The sequence below is a fragment of the Embiotoca jacksoni genome, unplaced genomic scaffold, assembly GCF_022577435.1.
Source record: "Embiotoca jacksoni isolate LCO1_2020_lvr unplaced genomic scaffold, fEmbJac1.0.p SCAF_2, whole genome shotgun sequence".
In the NCBI taxonomy this organism is placed as follows: domain Eukaryota; kingdom Metazoa; phylum Chordata; class Actinopteri; family Embiotocidae; genus Embiotoca; species Embiotoca jacksoni.
Genome location: NW_027185340.1, coordinates 15,666,415 through 15,686,607, shown reverse-complemented (window position 1 = coordinate 15,686,607; position 20,193 = coordinate 15,666,415). Strand labels below are relative to the sequence as shown.

General features: G+C 39.7%; 1 protein-coding gene across 1 annotated transcript in view; it reads right to left on the bottom strand.

The window, feature by feature from the left end:
• The window catches only part of pard3bb (par-3 family cell polarity regulator beta b), a 198,047-nt gene that overhangs the window by 44,059 nt on the left and 133,795 nt on the right, over nucleotides 1–20,193 (bottom strand). Inside the window, exon 22 of the mRNA XM_069154755.1 lies at nucleotides 13,398–13,515. Within this exon, the coding sequence (XP_069010856.1) occupies nucleotides 13,398–13,515 (118 nt within the window). The remainder of the gene's footprint in view (nucleotides 1–13,397; nucleotides 13,516–20,193) is intronic.

Here is a 20,193-nt window from a genome sequence, read left to right as displayed (position 1 = left end):
CTATGTTCCCCCCTTCTGATTTTCTTTTTAATGAGTTCCAACTCTCTCTTTCTCTCTAATTGTTCTTCCATTTCCTCATCTTAAACCTCACACCAACTTTCATTGCAACCCCTCTTTCCTCTAAAAATGACTCTGACATCATCTGAAACACCAGAGTCAGATTCCATCTTTTTTTTTTAAACTAATACTATCACATAAACAGATTGAAAAATGTGTTTATTTCATCAGTTAGAGAAACTGAAAATAACAAAACAAAATTTAAATTTGTTATTGATCTGGCACAGGAAGGAACTACAAAGACTCAAGACCATAACCCCTCTAAAAAAAAAGCCCTGCTTGGTCAATCGATAAGCTGATCAGTTGAAAACTAGTTGGTAAATATTTTTGACTGATTTATTACACAGCATGGGGGCTCCCCAAGGATGTGTACTCAGCCCTCTGCTCTTTACCCTGCTAACTCATGACTGTGCACCACTCTACAGCACCAATCACATCATTAAGTTTGCGGATGACACGACTTTGGTGGCTCTCATTCACAACAAAGGAGATTGTTGTCGACTTCAAATAATAACTTATTTATAGACTTCAAATAATAACCTTCACCCAACACCCGCCTCTGACCAGCAACGGTTCTGCTGTGGAGCGGGCGAGCAGCACCACATTTCAGGGTGTGAACGTCACAGAGGATCTCTCCTGGACAAACAACACTGCATCGCTGGCCAAGAAAGCCCAGGAGCACCTCTACTTCCTCTGCAAATCAAAGAGATCACTCCTGCCCTGGCAGCCATCATGTGCTCCTTCTACAGAGGCCCCATGGAGAGCATCCTGACCAGCTGATCACTGCGTGGTCTGGGAACTGCATCGCCTCCAACCGCAGGACCCTGCAGCGCGTTGTGAACGCAGCTGGTAGGATCATTGGTTCTGCACTCCTCCTCCCTCCTGGACATCTACAACACCTGCCTTACCCGCAAAGCATTCAGCATGGTGGGAAACGTAACCATCCCTCACGCAGATCATGCAACTCCTACAGGCTGAGGAACAGCTTCGCCCATGAGGCTGTCAGGATGCTTAACTCTCTCCCCTCTTACCCCATGACGTCTGAACTTTTGCACTATGGACCTGTGTTTGCACTACATTGTACACACACACACACACACACACACACTTAGAACAAATCCTAAAGATTCTCAGTTCTGTTTTGGTGTAAGATAGTAAACTAAATGTATTTGGGTTTTGGACTGTTGGTCAAAACAACTAGATTTTTTAAAAATGTCATATTGAGCTCTTGGAAGTTGTTTTAGATGCCTTTTCAGTTTTTATCACATTTTGACAAAATGATAAATTCATTAATTGCATACAAAAAAAATTGCCACCTACAGACTGCAACTGTGTTCGCTGAACTTAATTTGAACTCAACATGTTGAATTTTAAATTTGCACAGCAATTACATTTACAAAAGAATGCAAACAGGGCCATGAAAGTGTCATGCAATGAAAACTATCCCTGTTTTTTCCAGGAAATTAATTTTTATTGAGCGATTTATACAAACAAACATTTTCCTTGTTAAAGTGTAACATAAGTGTGCTTACTGTAGGTCAGTTTTAGACATTTTTACTTGCTTAGATAATGTGTTTGTATGTGTGTTTGTATGTGTGTGTGTGTGTGTGTGTGTGTGTGTGTGTGTGTTGTGTGTATGAGGGGATCTCTATCAACACCAGGTTAGCTCCTACTGTTTTCCTGCCAACTCAAATAGAGCCTATGTGACTTGGCTCGGACTAGTCTGACTCAAGATGGTTTTGCATTTGGCTCGATGTACTGAAGTGGTTTTTATTATAAGTCATCAGTTAACTCCTCACTGTGCAAGCTCGCACGCGCACACACACGCACGCGCGCGCGCACACACACACACACACACACACACACACACACACACGCACACACACACGCGCACACACACACACACGCACGCACGCACAGTTGTTTCCATTACTTCAGAGGACATTACATCGTCTTAAAGTAATTTCCTGAAGACTAACCAAAAGCCTAACCACTACTTACCTAACCCTAGTCATTAGCCTAACGTAAAACCAAGCCTTCTCTGTAAAATATAATGAGTCATGTTTGTTTATTTTCCCCAAAAGGGAGGTTAGTCCCCACAAGGTGACTGTTTGAACAGATTTATGTCCTCAAAATATGAGTAATATAAGCACATACACAGTATACAACTATAGTCTTCTCTTCCCCCTTTGCATGGTTCTGAGTATTCTTTAAACATCTCACAGGTTTCAGGTTTCTTTAACTTTTCACACACACACACGCACACACTTATCTTATTCGGTCAGCTGGCGTGAATGACTGTTAATGGCTCCAAATGTCTGATAATAAATCAGTCGTTAATTGATCGATTCAGTCATAACCACCAAACCTTACTAGAGATTACCTCATGACATGAGTGTGTGTGTGTGTGTGTGTGTGTGTGTGTGTGTGTGTGTGTGTGTGTGTGTGTGTGTGTGTGTGTGTGTGAGAGAGAGAGAGAGAGAGAGCTTTAGCTCAACGTCACAGTGGTCCATAGGGACTGAGAAGAAATAGAAAGGGAGTGTAAGAGAAACAGGGGAACAAACATTTTCTGGACATGTCTCTATTATTGACTGAGACAGTGAGAAGATGTATATATCATACCTGTCTATGTTTGTGTGTGTGTGCATGAGCATAGCTATGCTAGTTCCAGTAGACCCAACTATGTGTCTCCGCCCAATGATGTGACACTGATCCCATCTTTGACTTGTAACCTCCTGACCTGGTATCAGGTTTGGCCATATTAATCAACATACACACACAGAGAAAGCAGCGAGATACTGGTGAGAAAGCGAGGAAGTAAATTAAAGAAAATTGGTTTGGTTTGTATATTCTTACCCGGTACACAACAAAGCCTGTAATACACCTGCCAGTCCAGTAGAGGACAGCGTGTCATATTCACATTTTTCGCCTAGGTGTGATAAACTATCAGGTTAGGTTTAGAACCAAAAAAAAAAAAAAAAAAAAAAAAAAGTATTTAGGGTCAGACATCAAAACTAAGTGGTTAGATGAACATTTTCTTAAATAATTCCATAATTGCTTTCTTGCAGACACAAATCCTGGTCTCGTGGGTAAAAGTCCGGTGATCTACACCCACAACTCCACACCTGCTCCTCTACACGGACTTTAGCACTTTCCTACTTTGTCGCATAACTTTTGTCACATGACCTCTCTCATGACATGCAATTGCTTTTCATGTTGAAGCTAAGCTAACCGTCACACTAACACGGTGTCCTCTAGTGGACTCCCCGGTGTATTACACGCTTTACTGTGATACTGAGTTGTAAATGCCATGGATGAATGCTTAAATAGTTATAGTGAATGGGTTTGTCAACATGCCTGAGCGGCCATGGAGGCAAATGAGTAGATCAGTAGTCCAGGAGGGGTTTCAGATGAAGCTTCATTTATTTTTACATTCTAACACCACACCAAAGGTTCCCCATCACCTCCCAGTTCCCACCAGTCTCTTACCATACACATTTGCTCACTCTAATTAGCCCAGACCTACCATCTACAGGTAAGTGTATGTATCAACAATCAAAATGTACAATACATATCTATATTATTTCACCAACCCAAAGATATCCATAATAATTTACAACTATTTACAGTCCTATAAATAAAGGAAATTATCAACACATAATTTATCTAAATAACCAGAGCAACACATATCTTGACTTCCCCCCCTATCTGCTTCCTGTGGTTGGTACTTCCCGGAACTATAAATGGGTGCTCAAGCCCCCGGGGAACTATTTTGCCCAAACACCCTGGGAAGAGGAAACAGGCAGAGGTGAGTTATTGCCATGTTTAAATTAACATGTATCCTTAGCTTGGCAATATATATAACTATTGTTCTGCCACGTAACTAATTAGACATTATCACACTCAGGTCTGTTCAATCAGTCACTCACTGCACTTGTCTATTTGTTTGTTCCCAGGGAGAACAAAAGGAACAACCCAGTGTCCCAGCCGTGCACATGGCTCCCAGCATCCATAGTCCAATAATAAATATATCCAATAAAATTATGTGCGTGTTCTCCTCGGCACCTTCATCACACTGCATCTCAAATACTGTCTGCAGCATAGGTAACAGCGGTGCGTCGCTACAAGGTTCCTTCCTGACTTTTCAGGGTTAAAATGGAGAATGTCTGCTCTTTAATTTCTTTTAATTTGCCTTCCTCCTGTCCCCTCTTATTATTTCTGTCTTACTCCTTCCCTCCCTCCGTCTAACAGTTGTTCTGGACCATCAGTCTGAGCCCAGTTTCCTTTCTGTTCCATTAGATTCAGCACATTTGTACCATGCCAACGCTCTACTTGTCCTTATAAGGCCAGCATGAGTAACTGCATAGAGCTCAATCCCATGATCGCACAGGAAAAAACAATGTCTGACTGCAAAGTATATATTTGCCTGCAGATGGGTGACTGTGTACATGCGTGCGCATGTGCGTGATCATGTGTTCGCATTCGTGAGTGATGGTGTGTTTCTCGGGGAGATGCTGTCTGTGTCACTCCTGCATTTCCACATGACCTTTCTAAACCATCTTATCTTAATCATGCAGATCTCTGTTAAAAACTGGCTGACATATATGCTTTATTAGCATTCATTTCTTCATCCAGTCAGTTGTTCTCGTATCAACTGAAGCCAACAAAGCACTGCAAGCCTTACCCTGCTGTTGTTGAAATAATGCTGATGTGTCAGATGATAAATTTATACCGGTTCTCCCCAGAGATGCCAAACTCTAACCTTTATCCACTTTAGGCAAAGGCTTGAATTTATAAATTGATTTAATTATTGGTTTAATTAGTCAGCGAAGTAAATAAAAGGTATTTTCTGCAAAAAATGCAGAGCACAGGGAAAGTACTCTCAGCTGAAAAAGTTATGAAAGTGAGCTGCAGTTAATTATACAGTAAATTCATTACATTGAGTGCTGCATTCAGACAGAGAGAGGAAGTGACAGAATATAATCTGGGTGATAGGTTTTAACAGTCAGTATGTATTTTTTCATAAGAAAACCACATGTGGTTTAGTCTAACCACATTGCATTGTATGCGTGTTCATGTGTTAGCATGGTGGCTGGGTGAGACTGCTTGCATGTATTAATCAGTGTCTTTTTCCATGTTCCACGTGTATTTTGTTATCCGGATTTTTGCAGTTTTGGTTTTTTTTATTGTTGGCGTCTGTGGGTTTATTCATGCAAAGGGAGCAAAAAAAACCAACAACCCTCTTTGAAATGCATCCCATTTAATTCATGAGATTAGAAAAGCTTCTGTGAGTGTGCTGTTTGTGTGCGTACGCTGCCAGCAGTGCAGTCTTTGCTGTTTGGGTGAAGTCGTACAGTGTATCTCAGTGGCTTTAAAGTAACACCGAGCTGGTATTAGCATTGGAGTATGGAGAAACATGTCCTCACTTGGTAGTCGACATGCTAAAGAACCCAACTCTTCTTCTCTCTCTTTATTTCTCACATTTTGGTTTTCTCTCTGCAATTGTTGTGACACTATACTGCATTTACATGTCCATCTTTCCATCCGCCTCTCTATCCAAGTACTTAGAGACTGGAGTACGTATAAATGAATGGACCTATCAATCATCTCAACCAACCAACAACGCCATTCTAGTCCCCAATGTCATACTTAATAGAAAATTATGTACAAATAATGATGAGCCTCCTCCTGAAGAGGGAGACAAGGTAAACAGAGAGGGTTTAGGGAGGCAAATAAAGCTGGAAGACCATGAGCCAAACTGAATATGATGGAAAACTACACTGAGAGCGAGAGAGAGAAAGAAAATGGATTGAGAGCGAGCTGAAAAACTGTTTTTTTTTTAAATAATTTTTTTTATGTACAGCACAAACAACTCTCTTAACCCTGCCTGTTATAACAAAGAGCCACATTCAGCTACAAGGTTTACTGCAGTCCCTTTCTACTAATAGCGAGTTGGGGTTTAATCCCCTGCCCTTCCACCTATAAAACACCCAAGGTAGCCTGGCTATTTCTATTTTATAATGGCTGAAATCACATGAGCAGTTTCGAGGTCGTGAAGGAAAGGGTTATGTGTGTGTGTGTGTGTGTGTGTGTGTGTGTGTGTGTATATAAAAAGGGAGGACAAAGAGGTTTTGTCTGCCCCTGCATGACTGTAAAATCACAAATGCAATGGTCTGCAGGTACAACTTTATAGTATGGACAAAATATCTGATTTTAAAAGTTTGAGGCAAATTTATAACGACCTAACTTTATGGCATTATTCTGACAGAAGATTTTGTATTCAAGCAGAACCTGTAAATGGAATTATTGCCTATTAAAGGCAGATATATACGCACAACCAGCAAGGTCAGAAAGTAGAGACACATTTTCTGTTTTGTTGCCTCAATACTCCCAACATGTGGATTTAATCCCTGAACCCTCCTCATATGTGCAACTTGAATATTTTGAGAGACTTCAATTTACTGAAATCAGCAACACAAATCTTTGGTGATGTTCTATTAGACCTGTAATTGGTGAGTGAAACATGTGCTGAGTTGGATGGAGGGTGAGTGATTAGTTTTGGCCAATGATGAATGTTTGACCGTAGAAAGATTTTTGGTTGCATTGTGTGGATGTTTAGGATTGTTATCCTGCTACATTGACAGCAAATTACAGGACAATGTATAAAACAGTTCCACTGATTCTACACTGTTTGTAGATATACTGTAAACACAAAACCCAATGAAATCAGAAAAGTAGCATTTTTTTCCCTCAAAATTAAGTTTGCTTTAACTAAATAAATGAAAGTGATATGTTTCAATGTGTGTTCACTGCTCTAATATCTGTACAGTGTGTGTACAGTAAATGTAAGCCTTCATACGCGTTGTTATTAATTGTACATCGAGTAAAGGCCGTGCTTTCATTCTAAAGCAAACACATCCTACATCTGCACAAATCACCAACATGTAAAGTAAAATGATCAAGTGTCTGAATTCACTTGGCATCCAGTCATAATAGTGATTTAACTTGTGATGTCTGTTTTTTTTTTGGCCACATCATCATGTCTTAAGATGGCAAACATGTTTGCAAACGGTTGCCTACTTACACACAGCACATTATTATTTATTTAAAGTTGTGTCTTTGGCCTCCTGATGAATCCAAGTCCACCATCAACTCTTTTAGCTCTTTTCTGGCCTTACTGAGGCAACGATAATATTACTAATAATAATAACAGCTGCTAAATATGGCACGATGTTCACCAGCTACTTTGTCTAGTGCCCAGTGGATTTTTATAAAATGTTTCTCTGAAAACAGCTGCTATAAAACACTATAAAGTTGAAGTGAGCTACAGATTGTGGTGATAATTCCCTGCGGGTTCATGACCAAGAGACAAACAATCAAAGTGGCACAATGTTTTCAAATGGTCAATGATATTTTAAAATTAAAATAAAATAGGAAAAGGTAAAAAAAAACAACCTAAAAAACAAGTAAGAACCTGCAATGAAGGTCTTTATCAGTGAGACTACAACAGTGAGCATGTCATACTCACAATTCTATAACTAAAAACCTGGTTTATGAATCTTTCCTTACCTGAGAACTACTACATGCTTAAGTTACTGATACATAGAGGTGTTACGATATTTTTCAAGCCCACTTGGCAATTGATTATTCATGAAACAAGGACTTCACTGATTTGTGTACCACAAAATGTCACTACAAAAAATATTTAATCTAAACACCACCCCACAATGTGATGTGTTACAAGATACAAGATCATGTCAGAAGGTAGTGCGAGAAATGTTGGAAGAAAGTACACCCTGGGAAACCAGAGATCTCACCCTAATTATCTGTGCACTACAAAAATAGAAAGCAATACAGTATTCCTTACGCTGCTTCTACAGGATGGAAAAACTGTGTTCACTGTTAGTCATGGGTGTTACTCGGTGTTACTAATGGACCCACATACAGGCAAATCATGGCACTAAAGTGTTATCACTGTGAAAAGGTTCTCTTGTCTGTACCTAGGTCAATACTTTATGTCAGTGTCCCAGCATTTCTGACCTATTTAAAGCTTCTCCATGGATGTTTTTCTCAAAGATGGTGTCAAGATAAAGAGGAAGTTAAGAAAATTATGTTTTCTGCTTTATGGGGAATTACACACAACTTTTACAATTTCTTTGAAATGCAAGGTCGGCTAAATTACCACCAAATGCTACATATTTGCTCAATGTGTGCATAATTGTACACATACTGAAGGTATCGGACAAATGGATTAAAGTTAGAAATGCAGAGATTTTACAGTTGTGAATCTATAATGGGCAAAAAAAAAAGTACAAAAAAAAATAAAACTGGTTCTGGGAACTGTGTGCTGGGAATTTCCCAAATTCTATTGTGGAACTCACAATGGTGTGCTTTTCTCTGGATGTTAACAGTGACAAGGTTAGATAGAATACTGGACACACTTCAGAGGACTGTAACCTTGAACCAAAAGACAAAGAGAAACAATCCCAGAGACACACACACACACACACACACACACACCAAAAACTTGTAAAAACACAGAAGCAGACACAAAAGTGCACGCATATTAGACTGTCTACATAGAGGGCAGGACCGGACATAGTTCTGACAGTACAGGGAATTCAGCCTTGATCAACAGGATATGATACAAGATCCTCTTATAACTGTGTCGGGCCAACATTTGGAGGTGGCACAGTTTTTCCATTTTTGATCTTCACTGCCATTAACAACCGAAGTAAAACAGTTTCATATGTGTTTCTGACTCCCTTTTAAAAGTTGCCCGCACCTGATTATCTTCACAGGAATGCAAAGACAAAAGGAGGCTACTCCATGCCAACGTTTTTGGGTCCTAACCATCGAACAGCCCTCTGGCCTGTGAAAGGTGATGGTACTAAGAATCACCTTTGTATCAATAACAGGTAACAAGCAGATGATGTTCAGTGCTCAAAAGTAAAATTAAGCCAGTTTCATGCATATGTATGTTAATAAGAATGCGTCTATGCTGACAAAGCAGGCAACATTTTTTCAAAGATAAAAAAAAAAAAAAGCTGCCTTATTTTTCACCAATCTGCTGCTCTTCCAAAAAGCAGAACTCGAACAACGTCACAGTACAAACTACCCAAACTTCAAAGCAAACTAACAACTTCGCAAGTTTGTAAGCTGAAGTCGAAATCGAAGTTCAAACGGTTAGTCTTTACCAAACTCACAAACAAGAATGCAGCTGCAACACAGGCCAGCTACAATATCAACACATTCACCAGTGGAGAGCTTGTCAAGACGGCACCACAAACATGGCATGAAAAAGGCAAATGCAAGCAAACCACTTGGCCTAGCAACTGTGACGAAGAGGATAGAGTCATCATCAGAGAGCGGAATGAGCTCAGCGGCTGCAGAATTTGACAGGCGTTTTCAGGGAGCGGAGGAAATAGAGAACTGCATCTGTCAAGCTTCAGAAAGCTTTTTTGGGTTGTTGTTTTTTTTTTTTAGCTAAATGGTACGAACATGGAAGAAAACTGCAAAGTGAGACTGAATTGCGAACCGGGAGAAAGAAGTTTGAGGGTTTCCAGAGGAAAAATTCATCCTGGGCGCTGACGGTCAAAGACCCCTTTGGCTGCACATACCTTTGTGAGATAACATAAATCAAAGTAAAATAACCAGATCAAAGCAGGGGACTGACAAGCTGACTGACGGGCACTTTACTGAGTAGCAAGACGTGTTTGAACCATGAACCAAACTACGAACCGCTGCCTCATAGGTTACAGTCCCAGCCCACTCAGTGACATTGTGAAGTTTTTCTATTATTCAGGATGAATAAAAAAATTTCCAGCGGCTCTCTGTGAACTTTTATTCCACGTTTTTCAAGGATGTTGACCGTTGGGTCTTATTTCTTTCGTTTCGTTGATTTCGTTTTTAGGGAATTCATAAATCATTCAGAATTTTTTTTAATAAAAAAATTCAAAAATTTTAGACAGTTTTAAATATGTATACTTTTTTTTTTACATTATCATTGATGGATCATGTATTTGTTAGGTGTAAGTGTGTAATACAGCAGGTGAGAAAGGCAAGAGGTCAGGCTGACATGAATGGAAGGTGAAGGGATGGAATCAGAGTAAAACAATAATCAATATATGTACTGTAACAATATGGGTGGGATGGTAAATTGCAGGTATAATGTTTCCACCTAATAATGCGCCCTAGTATCACACGTGGTGTGTCTTGTCTCTTTAAAATACTATTGTGGCTGACTTTAACAGAGTAACCCACCTTTACATTCTTCTCAGTTTAACCTGTTCATACAAGCAGTGCGACATAGTTATAGCATTGCTCAGATTGTTTTAGGAGATTGTCCCTTCTTGCTCATGGTCTTAAAAACATATCAATGCACATATACCTAGAAGAGTTCAGACATGACAAATACTGTTTTGCTGAGTATGATTCTTTCAAACAACACACACTTCAATATATAGAATCAACACAGTATAAATAAAATGGTAGAAAGTGCTTGATAAGAAAAAAAAAATCACAATGTTCAATGTAAAGCAGCTGTGGCCTCATGCCAAACCGACAACTAAACGGCAGAATTACACACTCTCCAAAAGCTGCAGTAACTGTAACAGCTATGCAGTCATACTGTGGCCACATTGAAAAGCTTCAGGTGTGAATTTTTCTAACATAAAAAAGGTGCAAAAAAGGGAGCGTAGGCCCAGGAAACCCCTTCAGAGGATAACCACAAGGTTTGAAGGTGTAGGGAATTAAAACAGCACGATGAGTCAGGCAGTGGAACTACCTTTGAAATGTTCCACGCTGTTTCATTTTGCATCGCACAACAAAATGGAATTAGTAATTAAATGACTAACTGTAATTGAACACACACATTTAAGCCTAAAGTACAGAAAGTAGGTGAAAGTTATTCATTAAATCCTATAATAAGGGCTGTGTCACAACGCCCACTGGAACAATTGGCTTCCATACAGTACCCTCTGTGTAGGACTGTTTGTAACTGTGTGTATGTGACAACAGCGCAGCGTCCTGTTGATGTAGTTCCCCTCTCCTTAGGGAGAAAGTCTGCTGTTGTCTTCCAAAAGACACACACACACACACACACACACACACACACACACACACACACACACACACACACACACACACACACACCAGCAGACAATGCACTCACTTGGAAAGTTGTGGTGTGGCATTTGTTGCTTGATAATTGTTTTTAGGCAAACATAATTTTGCTAGCGGAGACAGCTAACCCATAACCATGAATCAATGAAATGATAATGGAGCCATAGGGGAAAAAAACACATTCAGCATACTGTGGCAACATTGCATGAGGAGTTCCCTCCTGTTTTTCTCTGGCTGCCTTTATCTCTATTTCTGTCCCACTCTCTCGCTCTGTCCCTCTACACTTAAGTTTTCATCGCTTTTACTTTTCATAGTCATTCCACAAAAATAAAAACGTCTAAAGGAGAAACAAACAAAGCCATAAATGTGAAATTGAATTAGTTCGCCATCGGCTCACCTCCACAGCCATTACTTCTCCCACTACACTTCCCACAGAAAGCCATTCAGGTAAATAATCGCTTTTGCTTTAATTAATAAATGCATCATCCTTAATGAGAGGGGCCTGTTAGGTGCAGCGCTAACTGCTACTGCTCTGTTTTTCTTTTGATCCCCCCCCCCTTCTTTTAACTCTAAAACTTTAAACCTAATTTCCATCTCTGAAGCATGCTAATTGCTCTCACTCCCCGCTTTATAAACAACAAAGTTTTATTATTTTGAGGCAGAGAACATTGTAATGTGAGGCTATCGACCTGAGTGGGACAGACACTTCCCCCCTGGCTGGTCACAAACCAAATGACTTTCAGGTGTGAATTAAAGATTCAATTTATTAGCTGATATTTTCTTCATCATTTATTTGGTCTAAAATAGTGAATAATAAATCTCACAATATTATGGAAACCTAAGACTGGATCTTGAAATTATTTGTTTTTTTCCAAAAATGAATCCAAAACCCTTACACATTTGTATTAATCATATATTCATATACGCAGTTCAGATTGCGTTTATAAAATGTGAGTTTTTTTTCTTGTTAGGAGGAGGCAGGTTGGGTGCAGGAGGCTACAGTTCACTTCCTGTTTCCAACCACGATTCGGGGCATTTTTTTTTTTAATACTGTGTTTATTGACGCTGCAGGTTCATAACTTCAAAGAGTAGTAATCCTAATGCACATCACGGTTTAACTCTAACCATTACCTTTCTCTAACTCTGACCAAGCAGCATTTGTGGCTAAACCTAAGAGCACTAATTCTCCTGCGAGTCGTAGAAACAAAGGACATATATGGTCATATGGGTTGGAGGAGTAATTCAGGAAACACTTGATTTTATAGGATAGAAGTTGGTTTTGATGTCAGACTGTATCTGTAAACTGTTAAACACCGGCCTGATAATACTTGAGGTTTAAAGGACAGACAGTATTAACATATTCAGTTATATACTGTACGAACAACTGAAACAAAATTATAACTGACCGCGGGAGGGGAGTAGGAAGATATTACTAAACAATGACGTTTTCAGAATAAAATATGATACCTGGCAGCATACCGTGTTTACATGTTTTTGCAACTCATTAGCAACGTAGTAAACCAGTCACTGGATGGTGACACCTGGCACTAATGTGGGCGGTGTTTTCTTGTTAGCACATTAATAATTGAACAATCTGACAGCGTCACCGATTTTTGTTTTTTCCGCTCCCTCCAGCATGACTCAGCCAGTCTCAGCTCAGAATTGGACCCGTGCGGATGGGATTGTGACTGTGATTTGAAAAACAGTACCTGCAGGACGACAAGTGAGTACAACCTCTACTTATCTCATCCGTGTCTCATCCGCAGTGAAAAGTGGATCATATCAGTACTATCATCTCAATGCTTGCAGGAGCCGTTCACGTGAAAGAGCACCTTGCGACTGACAGCAAAAGGGCCTTGATCACTCGACAGACGCAATAAAAGCAGTGATCACTCTGATAGCTGATAAAGAATAAGAATAAACTTCACAAATACACAGCCTACACACACACACGCACACACACACACACACACACACCATACAAACTGTACGGATATGACGGTGTTGGCACGCAAGCACAGCACCTGCATGTTTATGGAAAGACAACATATTGATGGAACAAACTGATGAAAAGGTTTTAGAAATGTGAGGACAGAATATGTTTCTGACTGACAGAATATGAGGCTGTTTTCCCTGACCTGCATGTCTGTGGAAGTTTCGATTTTCATTTGGGCTTCTTCGTATGTCTGTGCTGTGTACGGGATCGTGCTCCTTACCCTGTGTGGGTCGTTTTCATGCCCTCTGCGTCGTGGGTCCAGTTCTTCATAAGGCGGCACTATTCCTTCTCTCCTCGCTTGCAGGTACTCTCTTCTTAGCAGCTGGATCCTGTCCATACTATCACACACACACACACACACACACACACACACACACACACACACACACACACACACACACACACACACACACACACACACACACACACACACAGGCAGATGTAGGTGGGCACAGACAAGCACACACACACACATACACACAGAGAAACCAAAGCAAAATAAAATAACTTTTAGATAATTCTGGAAAACAGATATGCAAATGTAAACAAACAAACAAACAAAAAAAAAAACACCGATGTTTGAATTTTAAACTAAAAAGCAACAATTTTGAATGACTTTGAGATTTGAGACGTTAAGAGCAAGACAGTGGCCAGTTTTAGGTTGCTATATGTTTTAACCAAAGTCTAGCTCACCACAGATTGCACGTTCAGGCAGCTCGGAATTGGGAAAGTTTCCATTTGAGAGAGACTAGCTTCTTAGTTGAGAGCATTCACAAACACTCAACATAGCAGCCCTCAAAAATGTGCTCTATAATAACTGAAAAAACAACTTTGTCATCATCCATATAAACCAGCAAAGGGACAAACTGGAGCTCAGACGGTCGATATCATTTGTACACTACTTTCTACAAGTTTTGATGTACTGCCGTTTTCAACATTTAACACAGTCAGAAAACTCGATAGGATATGCTAACCAAGTCTGGCTCTTTCACCTTATTTTCAGAGCAAGTACAGTTCTTCCTTTTCCACAAATGCTGCCACATGAAATGACACCAAATCTACTTATTGGAGCTCCCAAAATGTTAGTTTAACTGGTGATTAGAAGTATTCTCCAACTCGTAGGTTGGAACTTACAAACTTCCCATTCGCTCATGAACGCACCAAGAATCCAATCAGTGTCAGCGTGTCATGTAAAACACTTCTGAGACATCACCAACCATCTGTTTATTCAAACAGAAACTTTCCTGACATCTGTCTACAGAAGTTTTACTGCAGAGATAAAGACTGGACAGATGACGCTGCATACATGCGCACACAGCATGCATGTGAGCACATGCCACACACACACACACACACACAGAGAACGATCTCTTAATCATTCGGACTGCCTACATCTACAGTATGCCTGTTTTTCCATCTTTTTATTTTTCTCTTGCAACAGGAAAGAAAACAAAAACATCAATCATGTTATGAATATGTTCTTTCTGTGTGTGTCAACACTGCAAATATACAGAATATCAACGCTGAACCCTGAGCACCTCTGTGAGTCATGCACACATACATATATCCACTCACCCACACGTAATGGAAATGCAGAGAGTTATATCATACACATATGTACCCATATGCACCATTGGAACTGCACTTTGCAATTTCATGAATCGAGCTGATGCAAGGAGGAAAAACACATTGATGCAACATCAGGTGATTTATGAAAAGTCATAAGCAATGGCAACGCAGTCACATTAACTTCAAGGAATTCAACGACGAAAACTGCCATCAGAGAGATTGTGCATGCATATTGATCTGTTTTAGATTTGTGAGTATTTGTTTCTTTTATAGAGAAAATCTGCAGTCAAACTTGTTGGGCTAGAATAACTGTTTCACACACTGCTGAATCGAATCAAAGATAACTCTTCTCTAGAGTGGGATTTAGTGAACTCTGGGATATTGCTTGGGATGTTCTGTATCTATGTACATGTCCAAAATCCTAATACCTTTCAGTAATGCACAAATAATATAAGTGAACACGCCTGAAAGTACATGTGAAATACTTCATCAGTAAAAATATGTATTTGTCAGGACAAATCTACCTGATTAAGCACTACTTATAAGTGTGACCTGTCAGTGGCATTTTCTCTCAGACCGCTCAGTGTCGTCTCACACAGCCAACTAAACTAAGGAGGACAAGAAAAAAAAAAAAGGCCTTATGCCCATATATGTCCGGCCAATGAGAGACAGAGGAATTCCACAGTGTTGATGGTGAAGTTGGGAAAAACAGAATTGCAACATCGCACATACCAGAGGCATTGAACTAAAGGCATGCCAGATCAAGCTGTATGAGATTTATTTTAGTCCAACACACAAATGTTTCTACAACTAATACCACCACTGCTACTGCATTAGATTTTAATGTATTTGTTGATGAAATACAAATTAAGGTATTTTAATATGGAATAAAGCAACAACAACAAAAAAGTGTGTCTAACAGCTTTAAAACAAATGCATTTATTTATTTGTCATTTTGAAAATATTTAACATTAAAAACTGTTTATGCGGCATGAAATGAAAAGAATGTGCATGCATGGCTTCTGTGCTCTATCCAGTATATTTTTCCATCGTAACATTTCACTGGAGGCACAGAAGTGACTCTGGAGAAACTGTATTCATGTAGAGTATACATAGAGGACGACATTATAGTGACACACAATCTGTGTGCATGTGGGACCTTGTCTTTGCACCACTGAAAGTGAAAGAGAGCTGTGTCAGCAGTAACAACTTCTACAGTGAAGAGATTCAGAGCAGAGTGAAATCAGATGCCAATGGCACTTGATGACTGAGCAAAATTCTTTTTTTTTTTTTTATCTTCTTGGCCCTTTCACCCTGTTTTTCTTTTTACATTTATTTTGTATTTATTTATTTATGTAATTTTATCAAGTGAGTAAGCCAGAAATGTAAAAAAAAAAAAGCCCCAATTTTTTTGTTTAACCACGTTATTCAGCATCCCGGGGACGAGATCATCCCAGACTGAAAAAGGCAGTGAAACACCTCAGGCAGGCTGGCCGTTCATCACATAGACAGAAATAAACATGTATTGGCAATCGATGCTACGGTATATCTCACATCTTCTCCGTCCTCCTGCTTTCACTCCCTCACCCAACTACTCTGTTTGCACGTGCTACTGGAAAGACAGAAATAGTGTGAGTGCATACAAAGTGAGTGGAAAAGACGAAGGAAAGATTCAGGAAACATACGGACACATTTTCAGCTACGAAGTTGGCCTTATTCCAAAGTTCTAGTTCATGAATGTTCAAACAAATGTGGGAAAAGGAGAAGAGTTGAAAGGCCAAACTCTGCACATATGTTTGGTTTGGCTACCCAGCAACAGCTAATGTCAGTCAGATGAGTTCTCATATCTAAGTACGACCTCACCCTCTGGTTTATTTTATTGACAAAAGGGAGAACAGGATTATAAAACAACAAACAAAGTATTCCTTTTCTATCCACAGACACACACATTAAAAAAAACACTAAGAAATACACACACACACAAAGAATACTTTATATGATTTATTACGCCACATAAAAGCAAGAGGGTAGGCTAAAGAAGGAACATGTGTGATAAACACAAACATAACGCAACAACACTTGCATGCATACACACACACGCACACACACACACACACACACACACACACACACACACACACATACACACACACACACACACACACACATATGTGAAAACATTTCCGTGACCACAGACTGAGAAAGCGACAAAGCTATTGATTAGCTTTGGAGAAACAAGTGAGCCATAAAAGCTGCATACTGGAATGACCTCACTTTTTAATTGCCATGTGGTCATTAAATAGGAATGGTTCAAGTGATATCAGCTCTATAGCATAGCATTGTTCTGTGTTTGTGCATGACGGCGTAGATGATCAAATACTTAAAACATGTTTGCAACTAAAATATATTAATTTCATTACTATCGATTTCACATCAGGAATATATTATTATTTAAAGCATACGCAACTTTATATTTAAGGCCTTAGTGTTTAAAAAATATAGCAGGCCCTTTTCTTGTTTCTCTTCTTCTACCTCTTTTTTAACACGCACGCACAAGCACAGGGAGATCAATCTTTTGCTCTGGCTCTGTCACACCAATAATAATTCCATAAATGTTTAAAATCAGAATCGGAAACTCGGCACAGCTGTTAATAATTCTGCTATTAATAATTAAGACTTCTGTTCCATTAATAACATGGTGAGATACAAGCTCAAATATATCAGTATCCACAGTAGAGGAATATGTCTTTGTCATTAATATCTATAAATATTTACAAGACTGGTAACAAAACCTGCCTTTTCTTTTTCTTCCTTTACACCTTTGACGCTGTTTTTTTTTTTTTGGCTTGCGGTAAATCAGTTTTGGGATCTGACAAGAGATCATGGGTCATGTATATTTAACATTAATCTTTAATGCTATAATGCAGTGTGCCTCGGTTTAAATTCTCTGAGATGCTTTATTTATTTAATCTTTAATGGCGACAGTAAGTGTAAATACCTAGAGAAGGCATTATCGGCCTGCTTCACCTCAAGCTAGACTTAATAACATCATCAATAATTTAAAAAAAAAAAAAAAAAAAAAAAAATCGTGAGTGATGTGGTGAATCCATTACCAACACCAGCACTGTTATCAAAAGGAGTCATAGCCACCTGATGTGCTATTGGTATTTTTGCTCTGTTTGGTAATGAATATATTTAGTTCTCTTTAACAGATGAATTTGAACTGAAAAGTTTAATACGTTTGACAGAAAATTACTGTGGTGTCATCTGTCAAACAAACAGCAACACATGCAGTGTATGTAAGGATACATGCACACACAGGACGTGGTCTCCTATTAGATGTGACACAGGGGAAATATGCAACCCAGTATCAAGACAAAGGGTGTAATTTACCCATTAGTCCACTAAAGAATACCCTGTTTGTTGAAATTAGTGATTTTACACACAGTCATGTTATGTATGTCAAGTAAGTTGCTTAATGCACACGATGTAAGCAGAAGAAATCCTCGTCGCGTTCTCGGACTCAAACCCTGGTCTCCTGGGTGAAAGTCCCGGGTTTGATCCCACTTTGACTTTATCACTCTTTTTACTTTGTCACATGCCCTCCCTCTTCAACCCTGGTTATACGTGTGGACTTTGCAGGGTTAGGGGAGTCTAAATGTGACACTGACATGGTATGCTATCGCGGACTGAAGGGTTGGGCATGATGCCAGGCGTGAAATACATCACTCCGATTTTTGTGTTCGTCAGATTCATGCACGACTGTGTAAATGAGAGTGTTTGTGTATACTTGTGTGAAAATGAAAAGCTTAGCAATACATAAACATGGAAGGAACCAGCTAGAAACTTTTATGGATGCATAGTGGTACAAGTCTTCCAGGAGAGTGTGTGCGTGTGTGTGCGTGTGTGTGCGCGTGTGTGTGCGTGTGTGTGCGTGCGTGCGTGCGTGCGTGTGTGTGTGTGTGTCTGTGTGTCAGGCCAAACTTGCATTCTTGGAGGAAATCAAGACAAGAAAGGGATAACAACCCTCCCAATGCACACCTGCAGTGCTGCTGACCTTCTAAGAAAGAGTGAAGTGTAATTTTCTTTCATGAAGACAAAGTCGTGATAGCCATTTGGAAAAATCAATGAAGCTTGAAAACATCAACTCTGATTGATTTAAAAACTTATGAGATGGTACATACTGTATATAAATGACTTCCCCTTTTGAAGGAAAGCGGGAAATTTGTGTCAATCAATGCAGCAACCAAATGTCACAGTTACAGATGACCATCTTACCCTTTTCAATGCAGCAGTAAATGATCATTGACTTTCTATTCAAATGAGATGGACAGTAAGAGGGTGGGAACCTTAACATCGTTTTAGCTTATGTTACAAACTGTATAACGTAATTTAATCATATCACTATGTTCAAGTTTGATTAAATTGGATTAAGTTTCCTCATGTTGTTATTTAGTATTACATTCAAACTCATTGACAAACAGTCTAAATATAACCATGCTATTATATTTATGCTGGGATCATCTTTTGGCAACAACAGGGCACGAAACCACAGTCAATAACAGTGGAGGAGAACAACTGAGGAAATATAGCTTCATTTTGAGTGATGAGGAACGATGGAGTAGATTTCTTCTGTCCACACGTCCACAAATGTGTGTGAGTCTGTGCATCCCCTCCCCCCCCGGTGTCTAGTTGTAGAGTAGAGGATCGTTATCAGCTGTGTCTTACAAGGATCAGCCAGACCACAACAACGAACACAGGTCAATGCATCAACTCTATCCCTGTATCTTGTATCTTGGTTTCACTCTGCTTCCTCTTCTCACTTCTAGACACACGCACGCACGCACACACACACACTTATAGGGAAACCAACTCAATCGGCGTGTCTTATCGTCCATCATCTGTTTACAACGATTGTTAGATATTTTAACATTATTTCATCTGTTCTGCCATTTTGACATTTTTGTGATGTATTCAATTTTCCTTTCCACATTTTCCTTCACTGTGACTCATTTCGTACAGTAAACATTCTGCCACTTTCTCTTCCTCCACGGTGTATTTTCAATTTCTCCCTCCTCCATCCGTCCTTCTCTCTCAGCCTCTCGCCTCGTTCTGCCCTCCCAGGTTTATGCAGGTAATCATCTCTGCCGTCGTTTCCGTCTCCACCTCGATACCATCCATCTCTCCTTCCCTCCCACTCCATCTTATTCTCTTCATCATCTGCTCATCTCCATACCCTCTGCCCCCGCCTCCGCTCACCCTCCCGCATCTCGCCCTTCATCATCCTCTTCCTCCTAATCTCCCAAGCTTGTGCTTGGCTTTAATTAGCTGACATCTCCACTAATGAAGTTTGACAACAAAAGATCACCGACGCTGGCAGGTGGGTCACGGGGAGAAAAAAAAAGAGAGGGGGCATGAATAGAGGGAGAGAGGGTGTGAAAGAAAGG